At 32.9% G+C, this 27,355-nt stretch overlaps 1 protein-coding gene across 1 annotated transcript in view; it reads left to right on the forward strand.

Moving 5' to 3' along the window:
- The window catches only part of LOC133174437 (uncharacterized), a 140,594-nt gene extending 113,634 nt beyond the window's left edge, over positions 1-26,960 (forward strand). The window contains exons 14-25 of the mRNA XM_061309562.1: positions 18,534-18,621; positions 19,001-19,068; positions 19,285-19,321; positions 21,429-21,526; positions 21,732-21,860; positions 22,604-22,746; positions 23,034-23,169; positions 23,573-23,719; positions 24,660-24,794; positions 25,562-25,704; positions 25,965-26,100; positions 26,883-26,960. Coding sequence (XP_061165546.1) covers positions 18,534-18,621; positions 19,001-19,068; positions 19,285-19,321; positions 21,429-21,526; positions 21,732-21,860; positions 22,604-22,746; positions 23,034-23,169; positions 23,573-23,719; positions 24,660-24,794; positions 25,562-25,704; positions 25,965-26,100; positions 26,883-26,960 — 1,338 coding nt within the window. The remainder of the gene's footprint in view (positions 1-18,533; positions 18,622-19,000; positions 19,069-19,284; positions 19,322-21,428; positions 21,527-21,731; positions 21,861-22,603; positions 22,747-23,033; positions 23,170-23,572; positions 23,720-24,659; positions 24,795-25,561; positions 25,705-25,964; positions 26,101-26,882) is intronic.
- Positions 26,961-27,355: the final 395 nt, after the last annotated feature.

Genomic DNA, 27,355 nt, shown 5'->3' on the forward strand with positions numbered 1-27,355 from the left:
ATATCAGCATATAAGGTTTGATAAAAATATCTTGAATTATTTATTTAAAAGTGAGCTTAACACTTATTTAAGAAAAGAGAGGTCAAGGTCAAAGGAAAGGTTGAGGTCAAAATGTTGATGCAATTGAAAAGCTTACATCAGTATGTATTTACTATTAGCATATAAGGTTTGATAGAAATATCATAAATGGTTTATTTAAAACGTAGATAAACATTAATTTAAAAAAGTGAGGTCAAGGTCAAAGGAAAAGTCAAGGTCAAAAAGTTTATGCAATTGATAGCTCTCAGCAGTATGTATCAGCATATAAGGTTTGATAAATATATCTTGAATTGTTTATTCAAAACTGATCTAGATACTAATTTAAGAAAAGTGAGGTCAAGGTCAAAAGAAAGGTCGAAAAGGTTGATGCAGTTGAAAAGCTTTCATCAGTATGTATCAGCATAAGAAGTTTGATTACAGTAAGTTGAATGAATTTATTAAAACTAAGCTAAACTCTAAGAAAAGTGAAAACATGGTCAAAGGAAAAGTCAGATCAAAAATGTTGATGCAGTCGAATAGCGCACATCAAAATATGAAGTTTGATTACACTATCTTTAAAACTGAGCTAAACACTAGTTCACGAAAAGTGAGGTCAAGGTCAAAGGAAAGGTCAAGGTCAAAAATTGTTGATGCAGTTGCATAGCTCTTTTCAATATCTATCAGCATATGAAGTTTGATCAAAAGTTTCTTTGAAACTGAGCTTTGAACTGAGCTAAAAGCAAAGCACGACAGAAGGACAGATGGAAGGGCAGACGGAAGGACGAAAGACGGACATGACAAACACTACATGCCTCGGCCATATTCATGGCGGGGCATAAAAAAACTTGAATCTACACTATATCAGGATGTTTCTATATCAAGATGACTTACAAGCAAATTCAAAGAATTGTGGTTCACTGCTTTCCGTGTCTCAGCGGATGGGATGCCATTATTTATGGCATATTATTTCAAATATGCACGCCCTATCATATGTCATTCAAAAGTAATCACCAAAGTTAAAATTTTGAATATTAGGTAAACATCAAGGTCAAGGAATAAAAAATCATAACATGCTCGGAAACATCGTGTTACAGGTAATGTACGTGTCAAATTTAAAAGTCCTATCTCTTCTATAATCAAAAGTTATAAGGAAATACGAAGGCTGTTCGAAAATTATTGAGACAATTACTTTTACTCTACAAAGGACAGAGATAAATTCATGAAAATTCGTCAACATTTTATAAAGAACGAATAAAACAAATGTGCAAAATTTCTTATTTATAGGGTAATTAGACAAGTCCCGATGAAATTATAAACAAGCATATGTCTATTGACCTGGAGCAGCATCGCAACGTCATTTTAACGTCACGTCAGCCGATATTTTCTCAATTGTGAAATGATCGGGAAGCGTTCAATCTACTTTCTCTGTCATTACATATACCATTCCTAAATTCAAACTGTCTCTTATAATTCCTAAACGATTCTATAAAATAAAAATTAAAATAAAATGTGTGCCGTTGCTACCCGAGTGTAAAATATACACGAAGTGTCATATACACTGTCAGGTTGACTTAGTATCATACATTACCGAGTTATGCAACGCAGGTCAACGGTATTTAGTCCGTAATAATTGATGGTCGTCCGGAGCTTTTGTTTTTACTCTGGTTGAATTATTTGTAAGATAAAATATACCAATGAAATAATAAACCCTTAGGCATGTTTTATTGCATTTTTATTGTTTTAGTAGGTCGGTTACTCAGGACAAGAGTTCTCAATACCGCTATACAAAATTTTAGGTATGCTCGCTGCTCCGCTTTGACGTCAAAATCCGTTTTGTCGACATTACCAGATTGCTATACCGCGCTTAAATTTTTTAATGATCTCCGTATTTCTGATCGAAATTTTAACAAACTAGCACAAAATGAGGTCAAAATTAAATTTAAAAATTATATACATATTTTGATTTTTTTTTTTTCGCTCTTACTTTGGGTCCACTGGGAGTTTTTACGTTGGTGTTACATATTTTCAATATCTGATTTCGTGACTGCAGCGGATACCCCTACCACTGACACATTAATATACCTTTGAAAAAAAAAAGAAATAGAATATTTTTGAAATATTTCTTGCTTTTATTAATTTTTAGTGTTTGTCAAACGTATATGCAAATTTTCACCGAAAAACGTTCATTAGAAAGAAGAATATACACAATGGCTCAATAATTTCCGAAAAGCCTTCGTATAACATTTTTGAAAAGTAGGTTAAACATTAATGTCAATGTCACAGAGTCAAAAGTCATGATATATTTAGATAGGTCTTGTCACAGGTAATATATATGTGTAATATGAATGCCCTATCTTTTCTCTTTCAAAATGATCAATTTAAAATAAAGTAATTTTTTTTGAAAAGTAATGTCAAACTTCAAGGTCATGGGTTCGAAAATCATAGTATATTTAGAAAGGTCTTGTAGGTAATGTACATGTGAAATATGAAAGCCCTATCTCTTATTATTTAAAAGTTATGACCAAGGTCAAATTTATTGTGACAGACGGACAGACTGACAAACGGACAGACAAATGAGATTTAATAATGCTCTTGCTGTTCTTGAGAAGATTTATGATGGAAAAAATCCCCTGCATATTTCTATGTGAATCTTTAGATCCCTATATGTGGCCCCACCCTACCCCAGTTGGTCATGATCTGGACAAATTTGAATCTACACTAAGTCTATGTAAAGAAAGTTTGAACTTTTTGGGCCCAGTCAGTGGTTCTTGAAAAAACTTTTTTAAATGATATCAACAAATTTTCACTAATTCTTGATTATCCCCCCTTGAAAGAGGGTGTGACCCTTTATTTAAACAAACTTGAATCCCCTTTACCTGAAGATGCTTTGTGGCAAGGTTGGTTGAAATTGGCCCAGTGGTTCTAGTGAAGAAGACAAAAATGTGAAAAGTTTACAGACGGACAGATGGATGGGAGACAAAATGTGATCAGAAAACGAGAAAAATTCAAGTGACCTAAAAACGTATGATCACAAGTACTTGGAAAGTGTTACACTATTTGAAAAGCAGTTTTTTTCATGCATTGTTTTCAGAAGCTGAAAATGTATCCATGTTGAAAAAAATGCACATTTAAGAAAACAGAATGATTAAAAATAGTTAATCAAGGTGCTCTGAGTAGCAAAATAAGCTTAACTGGTTTAGCTAATTCAACCACAGAGCTTAGTCAATTTTAAGATGCGCAACCTTTTCAACGCTTAATCATTCTTAAAATATTTTTATCATCATTTCTGATTCAAGGGAGAACTATATATATGACAAAAAGTATATCTGTTAACTAATAAACATGTACATGTATATTGTGTTTTTGAAGTCATTTGTTTGTTTGTTCATTTGCAAAATTATTTTGTTAAAAAACATTCTGACTGTTCACACAAGTACTCTGGAGTTGACATTAAAAAGATGCTTGAGTTTCTGATTGAAAATATCTATGTGGTTTTTGGAGACCAGGTCTTCCAACAATCTATTGGAATTCCCATGGGTACCAATTGCGCCCCGTTATTAGCAGGCCTTTTTTGTATTCATATGAAGCAGAATTTGTCCAAAATCTTGTACGTGAAAAGAAGAAAACACCTGCTGTGGCCTTCAACTCGACATTTAGATATATCGACGACGTATTGTCAATTACCAATGGCTATTTCCATTCTTATGTCGATACGATATATCCTGGTGAACTTGAGATAAAAGATACCACAGAGTCTGACACATCTGTTTCATATTTGGATATTTTACTTGAAAAAGACGTTAATGGTAATCTAACAACCAAGCTTTATGATAAACGTGATGACTTTAACTTTCAATCGTCAACTTCCCTTACTTATGCAGCAATATACCTTCATCACCTGCATACGAGGTATATATCTCTCAGTTGATTCGATACGCAAGAGCATACTCTACGTATAAACAATTTCTAAAACGAGGTAAATTATTAACAAATAAGTTGATGAAACAAGAATATCAGCTGTCTCTTTTAAAGTCATCATTTCGTAAGTTCTATGGTCGATACAATGACCTTGTCAGCAAATACAATTTATCATTGAGTCAAATGCTGACTGACGTTTTTCACACTAATTGTTAAGGCCATTATTTACACACTGAATTGTCGACGGATTTTTCCGTTATTTCCCGATCATGACAAGGAGCACACGGCGGGTGTGACCGGTCAGCAGGGGATGCTCACTCCTCCATGGCACCTGATCCCACCTCTGATGTTTGGAGGTCCATGTTCGCTCTGCTCCTATTTTGTATTGATTAATGGACTTTTGAGCTTGAATACTGTTCGTTAACTCCATATATTTCATTTGTTGTTAAATGTCCCTCTCTGGAATTTTTCACTCATATGGAGACACCACCACTTAAAAATAATGAAGACGTACAAGTCGGATTTGAGGTTAACATTCATTCTAGGAGTTTTCAACAATTACGACGTAAAGAGATAACCCCTTTCCCTCGCCCCTTCCCCTTCCCAGACCCCTGTTCATGTATACAAACTAATACTTTGTTTTGACATCAAATGTGAATATTTAATAATAATTTAATGGTCCATCTCTTTGAATGATTTCCATTCCTAATACTAGGAGGGTACAAGTTCATGAATGAAATGTCAAGCAATCTTATCATTGATGCACTTTTATTTGATTTGATGTAGTCATATTATGAACATTTCCAGTTCATTAAGAGAGTGGAGATGACCTCCAGGGGTTCATAACCTTAAACCATTAGATGTACATAACATCTAACAAGAAACAAAAATATGTATAGTCAAATGGAAAAGTTTTCTACTATTTTGGAGTCACATGCTCATTTGTCATTTCAGGGACAGAGAGTGGCTAGGGAGATTGCCCCCCCCCCCCCCTGGAATTTGCACAGTTCTTTAAATAGGACTAGGGCTATATTCTGATTTACAGAAGCAAATAAAAAAATGACTATGGACGCCCTCCCCACTTTAAAAACATGGACCCCACCATCATTGTTTTTATTTTGTTTGTTTGTTTGTTTGTTTGTTTGTTTTTTTTTTTTTTGTTTTTGTTTTTTTGTTTTTGTTTTTGTTTTTTTTTCCTTCTCAGGAAATTCTGGGCTGGGAATTTTTTGACTGAGGTGTGGACACCCCCATCCCCCCCCCCCCCCCCGCGGAAGAAATACCTGGATCTATGCCTGTAACTGGATATAATGTCGACAACGGGAGATAACTCTTCAGAATGTGAAATTCGTCTATTGTGGCATTCGATGATCTTTGATCCTTTTTAAACTTTAACCTAACCATTTGCATTTCGGTTTATTTTACCCCAGTCTATACTTAAACTTGTACTTACCGACTGTCATAGGTCCTGTCAATTCATGAAATATAATCTAATTAAAACACAAAATGAATTAATTTCTACTGATATACATGTAACACTGCACCATGTGCAATCTAAAACTAATAAGGGTAAAACTGGTACTAGTATTAGTAGGGTTACGCAAGCCCAATTTGATGTAGAAATCTTCAAAAAGGTGTTCACATACATGTACAGTACAAGAACACATTTTAAATTATTATAACAAAGGATGTTTTAACATAACTTTGCCATCCAGGTCTATTTCCAAAAACAGGCAAATTGTGTGGTTTTTTTTTTTTTTTGGGGGGGGGGGGGGAGGGGGTGACAAAATTGATTGGGTATGGATTTTCAAGGAGATTTTTGGCTAATCAAATACTAAAAAAAAAGTTTGCACATTTTGAAAATTCATCAAAAACACTTTGTACTAAAATAATATTATTAGTTGTTGAGGAAATAAATTAAAAAAAGGTCCAATTATGGGCTAAAAATTTATACCCCCCCCCCCCTTTATCAAAACCTAATTTACATCATTAATTAAATTCTGTTATATCAGACTAGTAATGAATTAAGTAAAGAAATACCTATAAGAGGTTCATAGGTCACATGGTCACCTGAGCATTTTATTCTCGATTTGACAAATACATGTACTTTTACTGTGTAAATTATAGAATTATTTTGACCTTTTTCTTGGTAAGCCCAATATGAAGGAGTGTGCATTTCAAGGCAAACACCTTAGTGCAGGTATTACTGTCTCATGACAGCATCTAGTTATAAGTAATATTTAAAGAAAAAAAATGTTCCCTCGCATGACATGGGCATATTGGCTCGTGTATTGACATGGTTGTGTCTTAATCCCACCGAGGTGCATATTTTTCTTATAGCGAGCGCAGCGAGCGGCGCGAATCGCCCCTCGCAATGCGAGCTATAACGACAATGCCTTAGCGAAGAGAAAATTCGGACTTACACATTGATCCAAACGATTTTTTTTCCGCAGTAACTCTTGGACCTACAATGCATCGCTTGTTTCAGCTAGGTTTTCGTGAGAATAATAACAACAGTTTAACTAACAAAAAATAAACTCGCTTTGATTTAATGGATATCTTGCAAAAAAATAGTAAATAAAACGTTCTTCATTAAATGCAACAATGTTCAGGCTTCGGTCTAGTAATGCAACTTAAATACGACGTCATGTGACGTCAGAGTCTAAACGCACCAAATATCACGTGCAGTTTGACGAACGAGCCCGATCTAAATTAAACCTGAATAAATATATGCACTCGCCCTAACGGTCGCACCGTCAACATATTATAAACAGTTCTATACATCCATATTTTTCTTCTGTAATATACTCTACTTGTGATGTTACATGTATTAAAAAGATAAATGGGTTTACAAAAGAAATTACCCCCTCCCAAACATTCAAAACAACTTTTTTTTTTTTTTTTTTTTAAGATAGAGTACATTACTCGTTCACAAAAGGCAAAAAAATAAATAAATAAATAAATAAACAAACAAATAAATGAATAAATAAATAGATAAATAGTATAATTATTTTTATCTGTCTATAATTAGGAGAGTCCCTTTTATATGTTTATAAAACATATTGTTACAAAGATGGTAAGCCAAGAATTAGAAATGTACAATATTTAAAAAAAAAAAACACACACAAAAAAACTTCATTTTCAGAAAATCTGGCTTTAAAGAAGCCCACATATCAATCGCAACCGTATTACAGTCCAAACCATAGAAGTGCTACATTTGACTCCAGCAATGCTGTTGATGGTTTGAAGAATGACCTCTCAGCCTTTGGGGGTCAATGTGCTATTTCAGCTGATGGATACAAAACTGCCACCTTCTGGGTGAATTTGACATCTATACACAGCATCCATGATATAAGGATATATTACAGGACAGACAATGCACTATGGGGTAAATATACATGTACTTTTATTTTATCTCACAATCTTTATTTCTGCTTTAACTTTCTCTGCAGAAATGTGGTCATCTTTTTCGAGAAAATCCGATAGATCAACCAGAGAGCTATATATCCTAGGATGGTAGAAATATTCGATTTAGGGCCACGTTTATTTTGCTGTTCGGTTTGGATTTATATTTTGTACTTCATGCCTTCAATCGTTTTGAGAATGTCATCCGTTTATTATTCATATTTTACGCGTATTCAAGATACTTTATTCACCTTTCAACGGTTCCAAACAGCTATACATGTATATGGCCTTCGTGGCCATATTTGGATTTGGGGTAAGTCCTCGCTCACTATTCGACTGATAAGGGTTAATCTCGCACCCATCCGATATATTTAGGTTATAGATGTTACACACTTTTCAACCAATTAGTGTTAGTCTCGCACCTATCCGAGAAATGAGGGTTAGCCCTCGCATTTAATATCTATTTGTATTTATTTAAAACCTTCGGATATCTTGGTATGGGGCGGCATCGCAGTACAGTTAAGGTGCCAAATGGAAATATCGGCGAATTTTTAGATTGAAAATACATTCTTTACAAGGATGGGCGTTTCTTCTTAGGGCTTTACTATTATTGGACAAATGAAATGTGGTTGAAAACTTTATGTTGAGGACGATTAGATTTCTTATTTAGACTTGTCCCGTGATGTGGCAGTCACGTGATTTTAGCAAATATACCTGAAGTATTGAGGTCATCTATAAATTCTAATATTGCAAGGGCATACCCAGCTTAAAAATCTAAGTTTAACATATAATTATTTTCAACACTTTTTGTCGTTTGTGAATAGTGCTGCGAACCTCTATAGAGTCTACTATCTAATTGCTAAAATTACATTTGTTAGACCGTATGTTGAATATTTTGCTGGTCAAGTACATTAGATATAGATATAATTATTTCATTTGCAAGATTTCAACAGGTTCGCAGCACTTTTCAAATATCTTCATACCTCTTGAGTTTATGTGTAAAAGCTTGCCATAATTAATTGAGTGTATGCCCTTGCAATATATCGATTTATTACCACCCTTCTATTACCCTTCATGAAACTGCATACAAATATACGACAATATCGCTTGTCTAGGGAATGTACGGAAAGTATATGAATAAAATCATAAAATAGAGATCGCATCCAAGTTAATGGCCTCTTATATCTACAATTTATATTTTATTTAATTACAAAATACATTTTTCATTGTATAAATATAACTTGATCCGCCTCTCACTGCATACAAACTGCGTCAAATTTTGCGATATGATGTCAAATTGAGAAGTGCATTGAGATCAGTGAATTGTTTATATATTGCTGTGTGGGATTTCACCAACGACAATAATGCATGCACTAGTTAGTATTGATGTAGTTTAAAGCAATTTAACAGTTTAAAATAGCAAATCGTTTCATTTTGTAGTAATTTGAAGAACTTATATTTTTGTGTGATGTCATAGTAAGCATTTCCCGTATAAATTAGGCCCGCCTCCTTACTGCAGCCTTAACTGTGCTGCGATTGCAATTTGAGGCAGTAGTACTAAAACTCATAAACGTTAAAGAAACTGTTTTTCCACACCAACGGACTTTGGCGTGTCAAACTTTCAGGGTTTGGTGCAGACAATTGAACTTTGGAGTGATCAGCAGACTAAGGAGGCTCATGGCACTTTGGAGTCCTACATAATTATATAGCATAAACATATCGAATCGTACTCTTAAATTATTTTTTTACGAAAGATATAGTCAATGAATCACGCCATGCAACTCATAATAATTTTGTTGTCATTATTTTCTTTAATAACGTCATTGTTGTAAAATATTCTGTATTTAATAGCGATTCTCTGTAACCACTTAAACTTCTTTGCCACGCATGGTCACCGATTTTGATGAAACTTTGCCCATTATTACAACTTGACACCAGAAACATATATCAAATAAAATTTCGTTGCTATGTGTCTTGGTTGCCATGGTAACAGCCAGAAAAGTTGAAAAAATTGAGATTTTCAGCTACTTTGAATTTTTATTAAGCCTTAATAAAGAATAAGAATAACAAACAAACTATTCTCACAAAAACTTGACACCTTGTCGCCACTTATGCTATAAAGAAACTATTAAGAATTTATCTCTAAGTAAGTGGTAACCATGGGTACATTTGGAATACATTTTAGATGCTGAAAAACGCTCAATATTCACTAATGATAGATGTTACATGATCAAACTCAATCAACAACCAAAGAAAAACAATAAAAATATTTGACCTTAAGTAATTAGGTATTGGCAATATTATTCTAAAAATAACTTTTTATGGTTGCCATGGTTACACAGTGTATCCATGCAAAATCTGTTGCTAAGATTGGGTTAATGCTACTATCTTGAGGAAAAACAATAAAATTCATGACTAGCACATATACATCCTTAGGACCTTGCAACACCGACAACCTAAGAAAAATTGGGATTAATTGTTACTTTGCAGTGTAACCATGGAAACAACGTACCAGTTGTTTAAAGTGATATTTTTTTGCTGCTTTAGGAATTTACTTACCTTTTAATCAAGAAACATATTATTTGACTCACCTTGAATAGTATTTATCAGGTAGAACTAAAGTTGAATATCATATATTGATAAAGTTTGTTGAAAAATACAACACTGTTGCTATGGTTACCAAGAAGGGAAAATGCTCGATTTTGTTAATTTTATATCAATATTAAATCCTATGTGCAAGCTTTTTGCATCCAGTTAGAGATTGGGTGGTAGTCAAAATTGAAAGTCAAGCTAGTTGCTCATTTATATCAAACATAAAAGTTTTGGGAATCTACATACAAGGGTACGTATCCAAGGAAACAGAATATTTTTTCAGATTTTTATGCATATTTTTTCGGCTAATTTCCATAGCAACGCTCTATTTAAAGAATTGAATTTGAATTTTTTGAAATGTAAAAATTAGGGTCACACCAACGCCTTTAAAAATTGATCATCAGTTATATAAAAATATGCTTTTTAAAAAGATAGGATAAGATTAAAACACGAAGAGAGTAAGTTTAAAATCCCATTGTGGTATTAAAACCATGGCAACCATTGCCAACCTATAAGAAATATCATATTTCGTCCTTGGTATATGTTACAAGGATTTCTTCTCTATTATATGCTTGCATTTCAACCTATAATTGCTTTTATTTTTAAGTGTATGACTTTATAAAATTAAATGAACAAAATTATTACTTTTGAATACTTTGTTTCCATAGTAACGTATGTAATAGTTGATTTACCAAACATGTTTATCATGCATTTAAGACATCAGGCCTTCAACTTTCAGAAACAGTCATTGCCACTTGTTTGCTTTGCTGCAAACGTTAACTGTGGGACTATGAACATGTTGAAAAATGCCATTTTTCAAACTTTAGGACATGTTGCTATGGTAACCATGACACGTAGCAACCAATTTTTGCCTGATTTGAGTTTATGTTATCAAAGACTTTTATCGTAGAGAGTTTGGATAAATTCTGAGACTATGCGTGCCACAGCTCCTATATAAAAGTTAAAGTCATTACAGAGAATGGCTCTTAATTTGTACATATGGGCATGCAAAAAAAAAAAAATGAAAAAAAAAAAAAAAAAAAAAAAAAACAGTTATTAGGTCACCTGAATCACTCAGGTGACCTATTGCTATCCGTTTTTGTCCGTCGGCGTGCGTTGTGCGTCGTGTGTCGCGCGTTAACATTTACACATTTTCAGCTTCTTCTCTGAAACTGCTCAACCACATTCATCCAATTTTGGCATAGAGCATCTATGGGATAAGGGGGACAAAAATTGTGAATTTCATGGTTCTTGAACCCCCTAGGGCCTGGGGGGGGGGGATGGGTGGGGTGGGGCTTAAACCATCAAAACTAATGCAATCTTTAAAAATCTTCTTCTTTACTCCTTGACATCAAGCAGTAAAACTGTTGGCATGATTGTAATAAGCATTGAGCCCTCTACCGAAATTGTGAAAACCATAGCCCCAGGGTCAGGGGTTCTGGTGCTAGGGTGGGGCTATATAGATCATATAGTGAAAGTGCATCATTTCGTTGAAAATCTTCTTCTCTGCTCCTGGGTTTTAGATGCACTATATAAGTACATAGTTATGTTGAGCAAGACAAACTTTTCCAAAACTGTGAATTTCTTGGCCCCTGGGACAGGGGTTCTGCTGTTAGGGCGGGGCTCTATTGACTATATATTCAAAATGCATTAAATCTTTGAAAATCTTCTCTAATCCTGGGTATTAAATATACTAACTAAGTACATAGTTATATTGAGCAAGACTGCCTCTTCCAAAATTATGAATTTCATGGCCCCTGGGTCAGGGGTTCTAGTGTTAGGGCGGGGCTCTTTTGATTATATAGTGAACATCAATTAATTCTTTGAAAATCTTCTTCTCTACTCCTGAAGTCATGATGAGCATGGCTGCCTCTTCCAAAATTGTGAATTTCATGGCTCCTGGATCAGGGGTTCTGGTGTTAGGGTGGAGTTCTATTGATTATATAGTGAAAATGCATCAATTCTTTGAAAATCTTCTTCTCTGCTCCTGAGTATTATTTAAACAATGGAAGTGCATAGTTATGATAGGCAAGAATTCCTCTTCCAAAATTGTGAAATTCATTTCCCCAGGTTCAGGGGTTCTGGTGAAAGGGGGGGGGGCTCTATTGATTTTATAGTGAAAAATCATAATTTCTTTCAAAATATTTTTTTCTACTGGTTATAAAGCAAAGAAGCAAGTGTATAGTTTTGATGATGCTTTAATAAAATTTTCAAAACTTATTGTCCCAGGGGTTCTGTTGTGACTGGGGGGGGGGGGGGGGGCTCTATTGATAATATAGTGAAAATGGGTGAATTCTTTGAAAATCTTCAACAACATGTAATTGCATAGTTATGATGATGAGGGTACCTCTTCCAAATTTGTCAATTTCATGACCCTGGGTCATGGGTTCTGGTGTTAGGGTAGGGCTATGTAAAAAGTGAAAATGCATTATTTCTTTGGAGATCTTCTCTGCTCCTGGGCATATTGGAGGCAAAATGAGTAAAAAGTTTAATAAGCAAATATATTTTTACCAGAATTTTGAACATCTGGACAATTTAGTCAAGTGTTCTGGTCCTGGCCAGTGTTCTATTAATTTGTATTATACTGAGTGAAGTTGTTCCCCTTTGCCATTCACCTTTGATAATTAATCACTGTAGATAATGTATTTGAAAGGTTAATTAAATAAGAGAACTATGCAAGAACATTTATTGTATAATACAAAAAAGTACTTCCTTAGTCTAAATGATCAGATAGACTTGGAAATTATACATGAATAAAAAGAAAACAAAAATAAGTTAACTTTTCAAATGTTCTTCAAAGGCCAAGTGAGGTCAATGTGAGAGGAAATAGTCATTTTCTTAAGTCTGTATAGTAATAGTGACAAATGGGGGACAGATACTCAGTAGATAGATACTAGAACAATTATTTTGTTGATCTTAGTCGTACTTTTTTTCTTACTTTTTTGCAACAAAGCTACAATTATCAGTAAATGGATCCTCTAAATTGTTGTACTCAGGTGACCGTTAAGGCCCTTGGGCCTCTTGTTTTTTTTTTAAATTTGAATTGATATAATTCATGAATATAATTCATGTCATGTGGATACTGTTTATAACTTTTCCCGAGGACTTTACTTTCGTGTATTTATGCAAGTATGTCTGCTCACAAAAAAAATTATCCTCGCATAGATTTGTATGAGTAAGGAATATAAACAAAACCAACAATGGCTCGAAAAAAAAAAATATTTCTCGCTAATAATAACAAATTACTATCTCGCAAAATAAGGTGTCGCAAAAATAGATTGATCTACAGTACTTAAAGAAAATTTCCCTATTCCAGTTCTTAAATAAGAATCCAAATGCTTGAACTAACTCCCTTGATCAAAGTAGTTGATACATTATCATCTGTTCAAAGCAATTAAACCAAGACCCCTTGTTCCTTACACAGGTAAAACAAATTTATATAAATATGTCCCAGCATTGGAACGGAAAAAAATCATATGAGAATCAGACAAATTTTCTATTTGGAAAAGATATACATGTGACACATGTCGAAATGATAATTCATATTGCTGTTTTACTCTAACGCTTTCATTTGTTTTATTTTCAATGTATTATAGGTGCTTCTCATGGCTTCACATCTAGATTTCTAGGATTCTATGTTTATGTATCTAACACAACGAACATTAGAGATGGACATTTATGTTTCCACGACATGAACTATACCAAGGCCACAATACCAGCGGTGGCAAACATAACATGCCCTGTACATGGACAATATGTCATATATTTCAACAAAAGACCCCAGAATTCACCAAATGCTGGCCAGTTTTATGAATATGCACATACTGAATTGTGTGAGGTTGAGATTTACGGTATGTTTTCTTTCTTTTTTAAGCATTGTGTGTGAAAGAAAGATATTTACATGTGATTAAGTCAAAGGAAATGAAATGTTTTTAAAGGGATAAAATTGAGAAATACGTTTTGTTCATCCAACGAAAATACTTTTGCTCAACACACCTAAGGCCCTTATAGAATTAAAAAGCTTTTGTGACTGATTTTTCTTTGTTAGCGTCGCTCCATAACTGTTAAAATTTCTGACACCAGGGGGGGGGGGGCAAAATGGGAACTTTTTTTCTAAATTCAAATTATATGATATCTTGAAGAACTCTACCAAAGAGTTATTTTTTTCTTAACTTCAGAATTCACCCTTCAGACACAAGAAGCTATTTATATACCAGCTTCATTATTTTCTTTTTTTTTTTTCATTTTCTGTTATGTTGGTTCAAGGGATCAACAATTAATATATTATATCTTCGGTAAATATATTTCCTCATGTATATACGGTTCATAGTTATAATCTCATATACGAAAACATTGTCGTATATATCATCTCTTTATTCGTTCACATCATTACACCCGGCTAAGGAGGTTACCAAAAATGATGGAATATGTTTGATATAAAATAATTATGGCCTCAATAGGTAAAATCAAAATATGTACATCCGTACAAATATTTGTTTATTATCATGTGAGACAGACCTTTGCTTGATTCACTGTACAACATCTTGAATTTCTAAGGTTGTAGTAAAACGGAATATTATGGACCTGAATGTACCCTCCCCTGTCCTGACACGAACTGTCGTTATTGTCACATAGAGACAGGTGCTTGTCAAGGGTGTAAACCTGGATTTAAGGGGCATCATTGTGAATTATGTAAGTGCAAAAGGAATATAATTCAAAACAATATTCTCAAACGCTTTTCTTAGCTAGAGGATATTGATTTAAGTAGTACTCTATCTGAAAACAAAAGATTCCCACTTTCACTTATCGGGTCGATAAATGGATGAAAGTAACTCTTGTTATTTAATGAAATGTCGTTGATTTATCAGAATGTTGAGGTGGTCACAACAATTTTTTATCATTCTTACCTAAATAGCATGTGACGGTGGAAGGTATGGACAGGATTGTGGACTAAGATGTGGAGCCTGTCTGGGATATAAACAATGTCATCACTTCAATGGGTCTTGTCCTAAAGGCTGTGATGCTGGATATGGAGGAGAACTTTGTCAAACTGGTATTTCCTTTTTTTATTGAATTATACAGGCCAGTAGGACGCAGTGCAGTTAAGGTGCCAAATGGAAATATCGGCGAATTTTTTAGATTGAAAATACATTCTTTACAAGGATGGGCGTTTCTTTTTAGGACTTTACTATTATCAGACAAATGCAATGTCGTTGAAAACTACATGTTGAAGACGATTAGATTTCTTATTTAGACTTGTCACGTGATGTGGCAGTCACGTGATTTTAGCAAATATACCTGAAGTATTGAGGTCATCTATAAATTCTAATATTGCAAGGGCATAACCAATTTAAACATCTTAGTTTAACATATAATTATTTTCAACACTCTTTGTAGTTTGTGAATAGTGCTGCGAACCTCTAAAGATTCTACTATCTAATTGCTAAAATTGCATTTGTTAGACCGTATGTTGAATATTTTGCTGGTCAAGTACATTAAATATAGATATAATTAATTCATTTGCAAGATTTCAACAGGTTCGCAGCACTTTTCAAATATCTTCATACCTCTTGAGTTTATGTGTAAAAGCTTGTCATAACTCATTGAGTGTATGCCCTTGCAATATATCGATTTATTACCACCCTTCTATTACCCTTCAATGAATCTGCATACAAATATACGACAGTATCGCTTGTCTAGGGAATGTACGGGAAGTATATGAATAAAATCATAAAATAGACATCGCATCCAAGTTAATGGCCTCTTACATATCTACAATTTATATTTTATTTAATTACAAACTGCATTTTTCATTGTATAAATATAACTTGATCCGCCTCTCACTGCATACAAACTGCGTCAAATTTTACGATATGATGTCACATTGACAAGTGCATTGAGATCAGTGAATTGTTTATATATTGCTGTGTGGGATTTAACCAACGACAATAATGCATGCATTAGTTAGTATTGATGTAGATTAAAGCTATTCAACAGTTTAAAATAGCAAATCATTTCATTTTGTGGTAATTTGAAGAACTTATATTTTTGTGCGATGTCATAGTAAGCATTTCCCGTATTAATTAGGGCCCGCCTCCTTACTGCAGCCTTAACTGTGCTGCGGAAGCAATTTCAGATGGGGAGGAGGGACAGATTATTTTCAGTCACACACACATTTTCAGTTGGACGGACACTATCAACTACTAAAAAATTACTTTGCAAGCAATAGTTTATATTATACTTTCATGTAAATTAGATGAATCTGATTCGTCGAGAAACATTTGTTCAAAAAACACTATTACCCGCTGAAGCCACGCCCTTCAGCATAGTAACAGTCAACACTGCTTGACGACGGGTGATATTCAAAAAAAAAAAAAAATAGTGACTACGCAGAATTTATACGCACACGGTTCACTGTTTTATGTATTTAATTAAAACATTCAGTATAATATAATGAATATTGCATGTAGTAGAGTGTAACATTGAAAATTTTCACCCCTCGAAAACCATTGGGTTAAAGGCCATGTGGTAAACAATGAATCTTAAAAATATCTTTAGAAACAAAGGGGTATATTTATGTAAATCTTGTTCCGAGTGACTTAAGTTCGTAAATGTCAATATATTTTTTGTTTCAATTCAGCTTGTCCAAGTGGAAAATTTGGTTTGAATTGTAAAGAAAACTGCAATGCAAAATGTTCTGTTCCAAATCAATGCAATGGAACGACTGGAGAATGTAAGGGCGGATGTCAGCCTGGTTGGGAAGGACTTCATTGCAATATAAGTAATCCTGTATTTGAAATTTTCTCAAGAGTTAGCATTCATTACACATACAGCAGGGCACTTTAAAATAACCTAAAGAATTTTTGACATATTCTTGGCACATTGTAATTCTACTGCAGGAATACAGCATTAATAATCAGAAATATATAATATCCTCATACACTCTTTGAATGCCTTCTTAAATTCTGTTTAGAATGTAGGAACAATATGTTTGGTGTAAATTGTAATCAGTCCTGTGGTTTCTGTCGAAATACTGAAAAATGTCATCACACTAATGGAACATGCCAGAGTGGATGCCAACAGGGATACTTCGGCGATCACTGTACTGCTGGTGCATACTATTTCATAATAAATGCAAACGTAAAATAGCTAATATTAACCATGTTGCAAAGAATTCTATACTTTTTTTTCTTTAGATACATATCGTATTCCAGTGACATGTGATCGATTTTCATTTTTTCAAGTATATATTTTAGATCATTTGTGTATAATTATTCTTCTAGAATGTACCCCAGGAACTTTTGGCTATGACTGTATGGAAAACTGCAGCACAGGATGTTTTAATAATACCTGTAACCCTGTTAATGGCTATTGTTCTAGCATCAAAGTAATCCATACGAATCTGTTTCAATTATACTGAAATTCCTCAGATAGAATCTGAGGCCTTAAACACTAAAGAATATAATCCTATTGAAAACATTTCCAAAGATAACCATTATTCATTTCCTGCTAAATTTTGTAAAATTGACTAATAAAATTTTAACATTCACCAAGATAAACGAGGTGAAACATACTCGTAATATATTTTGTGGACAAAGACTCGTTCATGTCAAAAGTATATTTTTACAGGAAACTTCACCGCTGATAAGTAAAAGTGTCAATTTTAGTATAATCATCGGCGGGATTTCGGGATTAGTAATTGGTTGTCTTCTGATTGTTATTGTGGTTTTGGCTTTAAGAAGGTTAGTTCGCTTTTGATATAGTCTTTGGTTCCAATTAAAGTATAAGTGGGGGTGGTATTGTTCTTTCTGTTTTGACATTTCTCCTTACATACAAGGCACTGTTTGCGAAAGAAAACTACAGAAAGGAAAGAAACAGAGAGAAGGAGAAAATGTGAGTGACATTATTTTAACTGAGGTTCTTTAACTGTTCTGATACAATGTATTGATAGTGTAAGGATATGATCATGTGTTTACTTCATTTTTCAGCAAACAAAGGTGTGGCTCAAACAAATTTTACTAGCACTGATTCAATTCCATCTTCATCTGGCCATGGTAATAAAATCATAAAAACAGAAAATAAAAAATCTAAGAAATGTCAGAAGAATGATGATGAGGCTGATGTAGATGACGATGAAAAAATGCACTCGGAGAATCCTTACGGAGACTTTTACGCTAATGAAACGACAATACGGGACATACCTCTAAATCAACTGGAGTCGGTAATAGTTGAGAAAAGAATGAATGAAGACGATGGATTTCAGAGAGAATATGCGGTTAGTGAGAAACATGTTTTTCATATGATAAAAAAATGTATAAGTAATAAGGCAAGAAACATCAAATAACAAATAATAAATGAATAAGTTAATAAATAAGTAAATAAAAAAAACCCCAAAACTGTAGGATTTTTAATCATATGGTAAACAAACAAAAAAAATTAACATAACCCCCCCCCCCCCTTTAAAAAATATATTAGACTTTTTTTTTATTTTTCTAAATATTTCAATCCTTGAAACCCAGTCATAACAGAACACAATGAAATTGCAATTTTTATATTTGTATAAGCATTAAGTGTATCAAAAATTCCGTTTTTGTTCGTTGCAGTCATTGCCATACGGGGAACAATACAAATGTGACGAAGGAAAAAGAGAGGAAAATACGGTTAAAAATAGATATAAGACCATATTTCCGTGTATGTAAAAATTACAGAAATAAAATTTGAAATCTAGCGATAAGTTATTTATGATTTTACAAAAGGATGATAAAGACTTAGTAATCAAATGCCTTAACACAACGTTTTTGAGGTACAGTTGAAGTATCTGGTACTCCGATATTAGGAATGTTATTGTTATATCTAAATGATGAGAATGCCAGATATACTATTTTCTAATTGTATTTTAACCTCAATATCTCGAACTTGTGAAATCAAGAAATTGTTATAGATCCCTTTTAGTTTGAGATACGAGGTTATTCTCTATTCCTGTTCTTGTTTTCGTCGTACAATTGTTCTTACTTTTTTAATCATGAAAAGATTACTGAGTTTGATTCTGTAACACTCTCCTTCAATTTAGATGACCATTCAAGAGTAATACTGAGGATTAAGTTAGCATTTGGCTACATTAATGCTAACTACATCGAGGTAAAAAAAAAAGCTATCATGTAAAAAAAAAGACTATTTTGTTTATAATGATATGGTTTCAAAAAAAGAATGATGCCATACATTCTGATTTGCTTATAGCAAATAAAATTATAGTTTTCAGTTCAACATCCTCACATTTTCCCTTCTTCTTTATTCTTTCCATCTTATCTATGTGTTAAGAAATGGGGAAGTGAAACATGCATTCTTTCATTACAGGGAGCACACAGACAAAACGAGTATATTGCAGCACAAGGTACTGTATTTGTCTATATACTTCAAATTTATGTGCATAACTTATTTATGACTATGATTTGTTTGTTTCAAATTAGTTAAGGCAATAATAAAATACCAAAAGATATAATGAATAAAGGTGAGGATAACGAACAGTAATTGATCTTAAAAAATCCATAAACAATACAAAAATGTGAGGAAGGCATATCACGCGGACCCCTGAAAATTCCAGAAGTGGGATCCTGTGCCTAGAAGGTTTAAGCGTTTCTGTAGACCAGTCACACCCGCCATGAGCCCTATGTATAGATCAGGTTAACAGAACATTCCGTAGATTCAGTTTATAAAGAAAAGTCTAACTATTGGTATGAATCTCATCAGCCAATATACGACCCATTGATAGGCGATATTTGCTAACAATGTCATTATTACGAACATAGAACTTAAGAAATGCTGATTATAAGCGAGGTTGTTGAAAACCTTGTAACATCAACTTATATGTCAGTAGCCTGTGTCCTTTTTTTTTTTTTTTTTTTTTTTTTTTTTTAGTAAAAAGTGATCGTCCCCGGAACATCAAGTGAGTTTGGAGATGTAAACACGATATGCAGATGATAGCAAGATATTATTACAGAAATAAAGAAAATTAACAATGGGAACCGTGAAGTCTTCTTGTTTGTCAGACAATTTAGTTGTTAGTTAGCCTTTATCGTCAATTGTTAATAAAACTTCCAAATTTGAAACACTTGTGACCGACTTTGCTTTGTAATTTGATTTGAAAGTCACTGGTACCTGTTGTTTATAGATAATGCGTCGTCGGTGAATCTAAATGTCGAGTTGAAAACCACAGGAAGTGTTTTTTTTTTCTTCTCATTTAGAAGTTTTTGAATAGATTCTGCTCCATATGAGTATAAAAACAGGTCGGCTGATTAAGGAGCATAATTAGTGCCCATTGGTATTCCAACATTTTGTTGGAATACTTTGTCTCTAAAGACTACATAAATGTCAATGGCGAACTCCCGTATCTCTTTAAAATCAAGTTCATAGAGTACTTTTGTTTAGAATCAGAGTAATTTTTGACAAAATAACTCTGTAAATGACTTTCACAAAACACAAAAAAAATATTGTAAAAGCTATTATCTATGATATAAAAAAGCCTACTTTTTTAATTCATCGTGAGGAATGTTAGTACTGTGGAATCATCATTGTTCGTGGGGGATCAATGTCCGTGGATTTCGTGGGTCACCCTTGCCCACGAATTTACATCCCCCACGAACATTTTTTTGTCAACGTACTGATTAATTAAATCTACCAAATAAACGAGCTGCCCTCGAAATGACATCCCCTCGAACCAATAAAATTTTGCTTGCCCACGAACATTGACCCCCACGAATTTAAATGATTCCACAGTATAAAGTATTGGGAAGTCATACGTTTTGATGTTACTGACTTTTAAAAGATTTGGCGATTTTAAATTTTCTAAATGTCTTTTGGAGTTTTAGAGAATCCACATCTGATTTACACCGCCTCTAGAATATGCTGTTTCACGGTACATCAGAAGTTTCTCTTTTACAGAAGTTTTATATTTTTGTAAGACATAAAAATAGGGGCCTGGTAGAGGGATGTCAAAGAAGTGCAGTTGGTTATCTTAATTTTTTTTTTAAAATGTGCTAATTGTAAACACCGTAAAAGACAGAGACAGGCGACAGCAGATAAAGATAAAAGAATGACCAAAATATTTCCAGTTTATTTATTTTAAAATAACATGAGAGTTTTAAAGATGACGTGCATAATCATGGCAACAATTAGAAGAAAATCACTTTGTTGAAGATATGATTTATTCATGATGTAATTCTTATTTTTCCTTTAAGCTTAACCTCGGACTAAGCACTGAATATTGTTCTTTTTCTGATATCGTTCGTAAAAAAGGTCACTTACTCTGATAGTATGATGTAATGCATAAGAAAATTATCAAACACTCCTGGCATTGTCGTTATTATTAATAAAATAAATTGTATGATTCTTTTGTTCACTGACCTTGTATATTGGATTCTCCTTTACTCACATTGCAATCAATATTTCGATGTTCATGACTTTCTCATTCTATAGGTATCATTGTTTCATTCCCTATGTAGGACCGAAGAAGAATACACTTGTTGATTTTTGGACGATGATTTGGCAAGAAAATGTGTCTTCCATCGTGATGCTTACAAATCTGCAAGAGGGAACAAAAGTACATATATTTTTATTAAATTGAATGAATTCACGGAGAACTCTAGTCGTGATTAAATTATGACCAACATTTTTTGAGCGTTCTAACTTATATCTCTAAGTATGCTTAAATTTATTGGTCTTTGACGATTAACATTTTAATGCTACCATAGCGTTTGTGCATGCTTATTCTCAAGTGTTTTCCAAGTGTTTGCATTTATTTAAAGATAAAATGCAGTCAATATTGGCCGGATGTTAATAACAAGAATAACTACGGAGCTTTGTCTGTGAAAATGATGGAGGAAAAAAAGTATGCATTTTACATTTCTCGAAGAATGATAGTTAGCCACAATGAGGTAAGTTTTGAATAAGAAGTATTACAACAGATATTTTGCACAAGTTATTTTTCACACAATGGTAGATTCTAAAGCAAAACATTGATGTTGTAATACAAAATGTGGTAAAATGAATTGTTTGGAATTTCAACATTCTGGGTACATATAACCCTCTTACTTAGCATTATTAATCTTTTTATCTAAACGTAAATGGCGTTCTTGAGTCTTTTGTCTGTAACTCAGCTGTCCTGTGTAATTGAAGCAGAGGTTATTATTCCGTTTTACCATACACGGTATCTGTTTGAGAAATGACCAAAAAGGCCTTTTTCAGAAACTTGTTTTGCCCAAAAAACAATCGAGGGAGTTTTCTTCTTCTTTAATCCGGCCTTTGTTTGGATTACTTTAATTAAGCAAGATATTTTCCGTCTTTTGGTGAATATTAAGAACACATTTTGATCATTATTATCGTCATTTACAAATAATGAATGCCTTTTAGAATACGAAACGCTCAAAGTAATCCTCAAGGAATCCATATGCATGCTTAGATCCCCCATTTCTTTTTATTCATTCCTCTACTTTTCTTATTATACAGCATTTAAGGTATCAAAGAATCTCAAACAAAAAGTCCATGGTATTAATGTCTCTTGAGAAAACAAAATACATTTATAACAACCATCAGAGAGTTACTCAAATTGTTTTCAACCCTATCAATTGGCATTCCAATGTGCAACGCAAGATCAAATCATTTTTAATTGTAGACCAAGAAATCACGATCTGTGATCCAATATCATTATACTGCATGGCCCGACTATGGAATCCCGGATCCCCTCTGTCTTGTCGTTTTCCTTGATCACGTGAACCGTACAGGAACCAATCAGAATAGCTCCCCAACAGTTGTGCACTGCAGGTAAATTTGAGAAATAAAAATCAAATATATAAATACTGATAAATGCAATAAAAGCAGGAAAAAAAAATGAAATGAAGCGAAAAAATGCATCATCATCTCCCCCCCCCCCCACCCCCACCCCAACAAAAAAGAGAGATTTTTTTATATTGATAAAAAATAATATATACCATGCATTTCTTTGTACATGTATAATGTTTTGGATATAGTCTCAATCTTTGCAAAACTTATGTTTGCTAATAATCTTGATGCCGATATATTTATCTATTTATTTATCATCATCACATTAGTGCGGGAATAGGAAGAACGGGGACGTACATCGCACTAGACGTCCTGAACCAGATAGGAAAAAAGACAGAGAAAGTCAACGTAGCAGAATATGTCAAGAAGATGAGGGAAAGCAGAATGAATATGGTGCAAACATATGTAAGTTCGCGTTCCCTACTTAGATGCTGAAAGGGTGTCACCTTTATGTAAATTCATTCATTCATTCATTCAGTAATAGATTATTGATTTTTGGATGTGTTTATTTATTAATTCATTGATTTCTGATTTTACACATTTAAGAAGAAATACAAAATATTTGATATTTATATAAAAAAAAAAAAATCTTTTGATATTAATGAAATGAATGGTTTTATGCTCTTTTGCTTAAAAGTGATTCTAAAAGGACTTGCCAAGTCGTACAATTTTATTTCCCCCCAAAAAAAATACTAATGAAAAAATGGAGAGGTCAATTATTTATTATTTTCTTTCAATAGTGTTATTAACAACGCAAAAAAAATGTTCATTTGATAGTTACCCGATGTATTTTTTTTGTTTTGTTCAGGAACAGTACATGACGATTTATCTTGCTTTGAATGAAATATTCAAATCCCGGGTTAACACAATTACGCTTGAAGACTTTACTAAAAAGATGGCTGCCATTACAACTGACATACCAGCCAATCAGAATATATTACGAAAAGAATTTCAGGTATATATAAATAGAGAAAAAGAATGTTGTAAGGTGATTATTATTTAGATCTGACAAGCAAAAAATTATTAGCGAAAAATAACATTGATAAAACGAAAATAAAAGTCAACTATACGGTGTCAGTTTCTGTAAGTTGTAACAGCATTAGAACATTCATCACGTATAGTAATATAATTGATTAAGTGCGTGTTTGATTGAGAAAAAGAAGGTAAAATTTAAAGTGTTATGCCCCGTTACTGTAATCTAAATAAACAATAGGGGGTTGATAAAAAGATTGATATACGTATTTTTGAAGGGTTTCCTTGTCTCTTGTTATTCATAAGCCTTTCATTTGTTTGAATTGGCAGATTTTGATGAAGATACGACCCGTATACAATGATGCTGATTTTAAGATAGCCAAGGGAAATTGTAGGAATGGAAGTGTTACAGGCTTATTTCCTCGTTAGTATTAAGTTTTCTATATCTATTATGAATATTTATATTTCAAATTAAGACAAAATATATTTTTTTCCATTCTCTTTGTAGATATTATATGTGAAACTAAGTTCAAATTTAACATAAGATTCAACACGTTTAAATGCAAATTAGAACCCCCTCTTTTCTTCTTCTTTTAAATAGTATATAAATACAGTGTCCACCTTTCAGCTATAGTTCCAAACAGGGATAGCTTCATTAATGCTATATATGTCCCGGTAAGAAACAAAAATACAATTAAAATACACCTACATGTATATAATATTTCCTTCATTTTCTTACAAGTCTAAAATGACAAATACTTTGGTATAGCAAATTTGTATATTTTTTTTTTCTTTTGTCAAAGAGAAAAAAAAATCTTGTTATAAATGATGAAACTTTTTGATGTAGAAATTCGTGTTTCCAGCTCATATGAAATTTACATTACTTTGTAAGAAAATTATTTTTGTTCTTGTAATTTTTATAGTCGTTTACCAAGAGCAAAGCGTTTATTGTCACGCAGTATCCGACAGTTGAGGATTCTGTAGACTTCCTGTGCCTGTTATATGATCAGGAATCTGACATTGTAATATTTATGGATCCACAGACAACAACTGAACCGGTAAGCAAAAGTCTAGGCATCTGTATCTGAAAGCATGGAAATTTGAATTAAAACGTTTCCTTCTCCAAAAATTCTGCAAAAATTTTTGCAGCTTTTTCTGCGCTTCACTTATAGAAATCCCAATCGGCAACACTATTTCATGGAATGAGGAATAACTCTAGTTTGTTTATTGCATGCTAGATAATGCAAAGGCCCTCATTAGTGTCTCTATCTAACATAGCATTTAAATTGATATAAAATCTAAAGTTTAAGCAGTATATCATTCTAGTTGTTTTTTAATTGACCTAATTTTGTAACTTATATTAAACTAATATTTAAATGAATAACGCCCAGTTTAAAAGTTTTTTGTTTTTTTTTCTGAAGTTTCAGTCCAAGTTTCAAAAATAAAGAAATTTCAAAGTGTGTTCATCACATACCTGTAAAACATGATCTTGCTTTCCCTTTGAAAATGTTTTCATTCTTCTTTTTTGTCTAGATGGTGACGTTGTTTCCAACCACATCTTCCTCTAAAACAGTTCCTCCTTTTACTGTTCATTTGCAATCCAAAACTGAAACTGACGTAAAGACCAGCATATTTCAGATCCGACAGAATAATGTAATTACAATAAATGCAATTGTATAGTCTGTTACACCTTATCTCTCTCTCTCTCTCTCTCTCTCTCTCTCTCTCTCTCTCTCTCTTTATTACATATTTGATGAGTCCTTCAAGCAAGAAATAAATGTTAAAAAGTGCTCAATGCATTATGTTTTGGTACCTTTAGAGCAAGAAGGAGGCCCATACAGTGACAATTGTAGAGCCAAAATCCAGGATCAGTGCATCCGGAACTTCTCCAGATACTTCTCAACTTCGAAGCCTGGTCTCCGTTGGATTAGGAGTAGAGACGGAAAATCCTATCATTGTTGTCAGCAGGTATTAGAATTATTTTCCTTTCTCGTTATCGTGAAATAACAAATATTTTAAAACCATCCACATCAAAGGATTTTGAATTAATTCAGTCCGTGGTTTTCAATCAAAATTCATGTATATACATGTATATCTTTGAACAGTATTCTCAGCAGGATAGATTTTTTTGTGTATAAATTCAGGAATTTAGTCTCATTTGGAATTCAACATATTTTAAAACAAGTTAAAATTATTATTTTAAATGTCCTTTGATACTTTGCTGGTAGCGATGGAGCTTCCCTTTGTGGTGCCTTTTGTGCAGTTCATAACGTGATACAACAAATCAACATGGATGCAAATGTAGATGTTTTTACTTCCGTCAGACAACTGCAAGTTCGAAGGCCAGAGTTTTGTTTTAGGCTTGTAAGTCATAATTAAATCAGTATAGTTCATTATCGTGCGTAGCAGTGAACACTAAAAAATTTCATATAATGTTAGAGTTATTAGAGATGCCTAATTCATAGAGAGTTTTCAAATCGTGAGTGTTGATCTGGTTCTACAGATATATTATAGATTTGTTCTTAACCATACTATGTGAATACATTAGGTTAAACATAAATGTTTTATATGGAAATTTTGTTCTAAATCAGATTGTCAACAATGTTATTCTTACAAGCACCATAATTAATTCGAAATAATCAGACTGAATTACGTACAGCAAAATTGCCTTATTTTCATTGGGAAAGGTTTTTGTTCGACGAGAAATTATATTGTGGTTAAAAGAGAAAAATTTGCTTCTTTATAGAATTGTAACATTTCTTTTGGGATATGAACCTGTAGGTTTCTTCATACCATGGAAAAAAAATAGAAATTCAACAGCAATAAAACTTGAGATTTCAAAATCAAGGAAGTCCTGTAGACTGGCACAAATATTATTTCCTTGATCCATGCATTCATCAATTCTTTACAAATTCATCCAAAAAAAAAAGAATCAAAAATGCCCCTTAAAAGAAAATTATCCATACATAATTATTGCACATGCAGTTATTGCTAATTCGATTCTGGTGAAAAAAAGAGGGAGTAATGAAGTGTCTCTATTGGATTGAAAGACTTAAACAAATACAAAAAACAGAATTAAAATTTTAAATATAGCATATTTTATTTATAGAATTGTTTGTTAAGTGCATACAAGTCTTTGTTTTCAGGATGAGTATGGACTGGTCAACAAAGCAGTGAATGATCACATAGAAAGAAGCACTGAAAACATATACTCTAATCAGTGAAGGAGAAATTTTTCAGCAGGATATAAAGAAATGATGCAGTGATATACTTGTCACCGAAAAAAAAAAACTTGTACATGAAAATCGGATTCATAGAATATATTAACATTGGAATACTTACATTTAAAGACCATTTCATTGATGTTTGCTTTCCTGAACAACTGAAAGCCACGGAATGTAAAATTATCATATTTTCTTTTTATAATTATTATTAATTTATAAATATTATCATTATTTTAATACTTGCGTTTTGAGAAATGTTAGTATGTACTTTATGCTTGGGAATATAATCGCTGATTCCTACGCATTAACCAATGACCATTTCATTAAATTTAAAAAAAAAAAACCTATTTAGGTAGTCTGATCCTCGGGTTCAGAAAATCAGCTTTTAAGTAATT

Source organism: Saccostrea echinata, unplaced genomic scaffold (assembly GCF_033153115.1).
Source record: "Saccostrea echinata isolate AGI-Se365-2 ecotype Australia unplaced genomic scaffold, CSIRO_AGI_Sech_v1 ptg000058l, whole genome shotgun sequence".
Lineage (NCBI taxonomy): Eukaryota > Metazoa > Mollusca > Bivalvia > Ostreida > Ostreidae > Saccostrea > Saccostrea echinata.